Below are 6364 nucleotides of genomic sequence, written 5' to 3'. Positions count from 1 at the left end.
GATGCTGTAAATAGGAGCTGTCCCTGCTAGTGCCACCCCTGCACACCTCTGGGCAGTGCCCCTGGCTCACATTGTCCCCCCACAGCCAGGACACGTATCACAGACCCACCACAGGACCAGAGTGTTATCAAGGGGACCAAGGCTGTCATGAGCTGTGGAGTTACCCACGACCCCAGCGTGAACGTGAGGTGAGTGTGACAGGGCTGGGAAGATTCAGGCACCCCCAGGCTGCTTACCTGCCTGTTGTCACCGCTGCTGCATGCCTGGGGAGGGAGGTAGGGGCTGCCTCCATCCCTGGCTCTGCGCTGGTTGTCCTGCAGTGCCACCTGGTGCCCTGCGGACAGGGAACCCCTGGTTCCCTCTCCTTGGAGGGGGATGCAGGGCACCAGCACACCTGGGTGTCCCCACCCTGGCACAGGTACGTCTGGGAGAAGGATGGGGCACCGCTGGGCCCTGAGAGTGGCCCACGGGTGCGCCTGGACGAGGCAGGTACCCTCCACATCACCCAGACCTGGTCGGGTGACATTGGCACCTACACCTGCAAAGTCATCTCAGCCGGGGGCAACGACTCGCGCAGTGCCCACCTCCGTGTCCGGTGAGACCCCCCTCGTCCCCACTGGCACCCCGTGCCCCGGGCTGTGCCCACTCTCTCCCTAACCCCCCTGTCCAGGCAGCTCCCCCACGCGCCTGAGAGCCCCGTGGCCGCCCTGAGCCCCCAGGAGAAACGGGCCATCAACCTCACCTGGGCCAAGCCCTTCGATGGCAACAGCCCCTTGCTGCGCTACATCGTGGAGGTCTCCGAGAACAGTAAGGAATCTGCTCCCACCCCCAGATGGCAAAGTCCAGACCCCAGCATCACCCCAGGGCAGGGGATGCTGTGGAAAGCTTGGGGACCCCAGGACTCATCAGCTGGGCAGGAGACCCCAGCATCCTGCGGGTCAGGGTCCCCAATCCTGTTGCCTCCTTTTCCCCCCACAGATGCCCCCTGGACTGTGCTGCTGGCCAGCGTGGACCCTGAGGTGACATCGGTGACAGTGCGGGGCTTGGTCCCCGCTCGCTCCTACCAGTTCCGCCTCTGTGCCGTGAATGACGTGGGCAGGGGACAGTTCAGCAAGGACACGGAGAGGTGAGCCACAGCTGGGGGTCCCAGGGGAGCTGGAGGAGCTGGTGGCCCTGTGGACTCACCCTGCCTCGTCCCCACAGAGTATCCCTGCCCGAGGAACCTCCCTCTGCACCCCCTCAGAACGTCATCGCCAGTGGCCGCACCAACCAGTCCATCATGATCCAGTGGCAGCCACCCCCAGAGAGTCACCAGAATGGTGTCCTCAAGGGCTACATCATCCGGTAGGTGACAGTGGGGCAGACTTGGGGTCCCACCCCTGGTGTTGGTGGGGTCACTGGCTGCTCTGATGGCACCTGGTCCACAGGTACTGCCTGGCTGGGCTGCCCGTGGGGTACCAGTTCAAGAACATCACCAATGCCGAGGTCAACAACCTGCTCCTGGAGGACCTCATCATCTGGACCAACTATGAGATCGAGGTGGCAGCGTACAACAGTGCTGGCCTGGGGGTCTACAGCATGAAGGTGACCGAGTGGACACTGCAGGGAGGTAGGCAGGGATGGGCAAGGGTGGGCAGGGACAGGCAAGCGTGGGAAGGGATGTGAAGGGGTTTGGTGGGTGCTCAGATGGCAACAGGTTGTGCCATGAGGGTGATGGGGCTGGGTGGCAGGACGATGGGTCTGGAGGTCCCACGGGGACTGGAATATGCTGGGGAGGGAGGAGCAGGGGCTGCAGAGCCCAAGCAGGGGCACCACCCTGCGTGCTTGGGCGGCTGGCACTAGGCAGTGGACAGGACCTTACTGCAAGCTGTCCCTTCATCCTGGCAGTCCCCACGGTGCCCCCAGGGAATGTGCAGGCTGAGGCCACCAACTCTACCACCATCCGCTTCACCTGGAACCCTCCCAGCCCCCAGTTCATCAATGGCATCAACCAGGGCTACAAGGTGAGGGGCTATTCCTGCAGATCCCCCCAAAAATGGGAAGCTTGGATGGGGGAAATTCCTTGGTCAACCTTCCCAAACCGCCTGGACTCCTCCTCACCAAAATCCCAGATTTTAATTGGCTCCATCCTGACTGCTAAACTAACACGTACTGAGATTTAACACTTGCCTGGGCTCGGAGTCTCCCATGCTCTGTAATTAATTCCAAGTTGCAATTAATTCAAATTTACGTTAATGAAATTGAATCAAAACATTAAACTTGTGTCTTAATCCACTCCAAAGAAGTTGGGGAATTTAATTGCCGCTGGATGAGATAACCAGGATATTTAACATTCTTATTAAACGCCACTTAGTATTTTTTGATTAGTATTTTTAGGGCCTAATTAGTGTTTAATTAAGTTGCTATAGGCTATCTTGCACAATACCAATTAAATGCCCAAACATCCCTCCCGAACGAGTGGGTGATCCCACGCCATTATCGATGGAGTTAATCACGGCACACGCTCCGTCAGCGCGCGCTGGCAGAGGCAGTGAGCACTCACCGCACCATTAATTGATATTTAATCAACTCTGAATTAATAAGAGGAGGACGGAGATGCCCGGAGGGTGGTGTTTGTGGTGTGGATGTGCATGGTGGGGATGCCCACATGGTGGTAACCGGGCCAAGAGAAGATGGGACAGGGTGGGAAGGGCACCAAGGAGAGATGCTATGGGGTGGAAAGAGGACCAAGGAGTCATGTGGTGGGGTGGGAAGGTCACCAAGGAGAGGTGCTGGTGGGGTGGAAAGAGGACCAAGGAGTCATGTGGTGGGGTGGGAAGGGCACTGAGGAGAGATGTGGGGTGGAAAGAGTACCAAGGAGATGTGGTGGGGTGGGAAGAGGACCAAGGAGAGATGCTGTGGGGTGGAAAGAGGACCAAGGAGAGATGCTGTGGGGTGGGAAGGGCACCAGAGAGACACGTGGTGGGTTGGGACAGGCACCAAAGAGAGATGTTACAGGGTAGAATACCCAACATCCTCATCCCACTCCTTCCTCCTGCAGCTGATTGCTTGGGAACCAGAGCATGAGGAGGAGGCGACGGTGGTGACAGTGCGGCCCAACTTCCAGGACAGCGTCCACGTGGGCTACGTGGCAGGGCTGCGGAAATTTGCCGAGTACTTCACCTCAGTGCTGTGCTTCACCACGCCGGGGGACGGCCCGCGCAGCCCCCCCCAGCTGGTGCGCACCCACGAGGACGGTACGGGGGGGCTCTGTGGGATGGACCCTGACCACCCTCCGGCGGCTCCCGGGGAGGGGGAGCAGCCCCCAGATGGGCCACTGGGTCCCACTGCTGAGCCCCGGGAAGCCCCAGCCAAGGGGAGCCCCTTTCATGCGTGCTCCTTGTGGGGGTCCTGTGGGTGCTGAGCCTGGGTGTCTTTGGGCAGTGCCTGGCCCTGTGGGACACCTCAGCTTCAGTGATATCCTGGATACATCCCTGAAGGTCAGCTGGCAGGAGCCGCTGGAGAAGAACGGAATCCTGACAGGTAAGGGAGCACTAGCAGGTACTGGCTCCAGCATCCCTTCCCACACCTTCCATCCCTTTCCCACCCTGCAGCATCTCCCACTGGTCTTGGTCCCACCCCACAGCATCTTTCCTAGATGCTCTGCCTAACCCTGTAGCATCTCCCCACTGTCCTCTTCTTACCCTACAACATCTTTCCTTGGTCCTCTTCCCACCCTGCAGCATCTTTCCTTGGTCCTCTTCCCACCCTGCACCATCTTTCCTTGGTCCTCTTCCTACCTCACAGCATCTTTCCTTGGTCCTCTTCTCTCCCCACAGCATCTTTCCTTGGTCCCGTTCTCAGCCCACAACATCTCCCCTTTGTCCTGTTCCTTTTCCACCCCTACAGCATCACCCACCTGTCCTTTTCCCATCCTGCAGCATCTTCCTGTTCCCATTCCCATCCCATCAGCCTGTGGCCCCACTCAGCCTCTTGGGGTGGGCAATGCAGGGGGCTGACACATAGAGTGTATTCCAGGCTACCGGATCTCCTGGGAGGAGTACAACCGCACCAACACTCGGGTCACCCATTACCTGCCCAACGTCACCCTGGAGTACCGTGTCACCGGCCTCACCGCCCTCACCACCTACACCATCGAGGTGGCTGCCATGACCTCCAAGGGGCAGGGCCAGGTCTCCTCCTCCACCATCTCCTCAGGGGTTCCCCCAGGTGAGTGGGGATGCTGAGGGGCTGTGGGCAGTGCTGGGGGCGAATGGACAGTGTGACCCACACTACCCTGTCCCCACAGAGCTCCCTGGTGCCCCCACCAACTTGGGCATCTCCAACATTGGTCCACGCTCTGTCACCCTCCAGTTTCGCCCAGGCTATGATGGCAAAACCTCCATCTCTCGCTGGCAGGTGGAGGCACAGGTACAGGGGGGCTCAGGAAGAAGGGGGTGTAGGAGTGTTGGAGGGCAGCTCACCCCACTTCAATCCCACAGATGGGCCAGAGTGGTGAGGCTGAAGAGTGGGGGCTTGTCCATCAGCTGGCTAATGAGCCCGACACCCGCTCCATGGAGGTGCCCAACCTGAAGCCTTACACCTACTACAGGCGAGTGGCCAGGATGGTGCTGCAGTGTCATTCCCAGGGGATCATACCCCACCAAAACTCCCCCCTTGGTGTCATCCCCAAGGGAATGGAGCCCTCTTGACCCCCACCCTGACCCCCATCTCCTCTCTCAGTTTCCGCATGAGGCAGGTGAACATCGTGGGCACCAGCCCCCCCAGCCTGCCCTCCAGGAGGATCCAGACCCTGCAGGCCCCCCCAGACCTGGCACCTGCCAATGTCACCCTGAGGACCGCCAGCGAGAACAGCCTGTGGAGGGGGGACCACAGCTCTGTGGTGGGCACGGGGCTGATGGGGACTGAAGGGGGATGGAGCTGGGGTGGCTGTGGGACATCAGGAGTGATGCCTGTCTCTTCCAGCCCCTCCTGGAGCAGGAGTACAACGGGAACCCTGACTCTGTGGGTTACAAGATCCGGTATGCACGCGCGGATGGGCGAGGGCAGCCAGCGGTGCATGTCATCCGCGACCGCGTGGAGCGTGAGTACACCATCGAGGACCTGGAGGAGTGGACCGAGTACCGGGGGCAGGGCCAAGCCTTCGGAGCCACTCCGTGGTGGGACGCACCCGGGAGTCAGGTACCACTGCCCACCCCGCTGGGATGGGCACCTATCCTGGCTGATCTGGCCACTGTCCCCCACTGTCACCCACTCTGGTCAATCCTGCCAATGACCTGCACTGTCACCCCCTTCCAGTGCCCTCCTCTGGCCCCACCAACGTGTCAGCAGTGGCCACCTCCTCCAGCAGCTTGATGGTCCGATGGAGCGACATTCCCGAGGCTGACTGCAATGGTCTCATCCTGGGCTACAAGGTGAGCTCCTGCCTGCAGCCCTGCCCGTGCCCTGCAGCCTTGGGAAGCATGGCTTTCCTTGGGAAGCATGGCTTTCCCTCAGGGAATCACCCCTCAGACTGCCAGTTCCCTAGTTGTGCCACCCCCAACAATTGTGCCAGTCGGTGCTAGCCTTGCTCGGCAGTGTCACACGGAATCTGTTGCAGGTGATGTACAAGGAGAAGGGCTCGGAGGCACGTGCCCAGTTCTGGCTGGCAGAGGGCAATGCCTCCCGCAGTGCCCAGCTGACTGGCCTGGGCAAGTACACGCTGTACGAGATCCAGGTGTTGGCCTTCACCAGGATGGGTGATGGTGTGCCCAGCCGACCCCCCGTCCTCGAGAGGACCCTGGATGATGGTGGGTGAGAGCACCTGGGTGGGTTCCCTGCGTGCCTAAGCTCATCCCATCCCTGTTCCTTGGGGTGATCCCTCTCCCCTTGACCAGGGCTCCCATACCCAGGAGATGGGAACTGGTACTTTGCCCACACTTGGGCACAACCTGATGAACCCCATCTCTCCCCATCCAGTGCCTGGGCCCCCTGTGGGGATCCTCTTCCCTGAAGTGAGGACCACCTTGGTGCGGCTCATCTTGCAACCACCTGCAGCACCTAATGGCATCATTCTGGGTAGGTGGGGAGCATCCCATGCTGGGATGTTCTGCAGAGGGGTGCAGAGATCCCATGGGAGCAGGGATCTCAGCATGGGGAGGCAGATACCAACTCCTTGAGATCCCTTGAGCATCTTCGAGCCCTAAGGGCAGGAGTTCCCCACTCAGACACTGGTCCGAGTGAGCTCCCATGTGCGTTGATCCAAACCTCCCAGTGCTGTCCCTGTGTGTGTGTGGGAATGGAAGGGGTGGCACTCACAGAGGGGAGCCCAGACTGGTGTCCTTTCCCAGCCCCACTATATTTTCCCTTCCCCACAGCCTACCAG

At 60.2% G+C, this 6364-nt stretch overlaps 1 protein-coding gene across 1 annotated transcript; it reads left to right on the top strand.

The window, feature by feature from the left end:
- Positions 1-85: 85 nt before the first annotated feature.
- Positions 86-6057, top strand: LOC103797318 (protein sidekick-2-like; the record flags this gene model as incomplete). The annotated part of the gene is given in 18 exon segments (XM_009069521.1): positions 86-188; positions 419-595; positions 671-807; positions 979-1126; positions 1204-1344; positions 1428-1609; positions 1888-2003; positions 3041-3236; positions 3424-3522; positions 4018-4209; positions 4289-4410; positions 4482-4591; positions 4723-4882; positions 4966-5143; positions 5146-5181; positions 5299-5414; positions 5600-5789; positions 5959-6057. Coding segments are annotated over 18 exon segments (2502 nt in total), but the record flags the coding sequence as incomplete, so codon positions are not given.
- Between the last annotated feature and the right edge of the window lie 307 nt (positions 6058-6364).

This window comes from Acanthisitta chloris, unplaced genomic scaffold (assembly GCF_000695815.1).
Source record: "Acanthisitta chloris isolate BGI_N310 unplaced genomic scaffold, ASM69581v1 scaffold6772, whole genome shotgun sequence".
In the NCBI taxonomy this organism is placed as follows: Eukaryota; Metazoa; Chordata; class Aves; order Passeriformes; family Acanthisittidae; genus Acanthisitta; species Acanthisitta chloris.
Note: the sequence above shows the minus strand (reverse complement) of the source record. Positions and strands in the feature narration are given on the sequence as shown.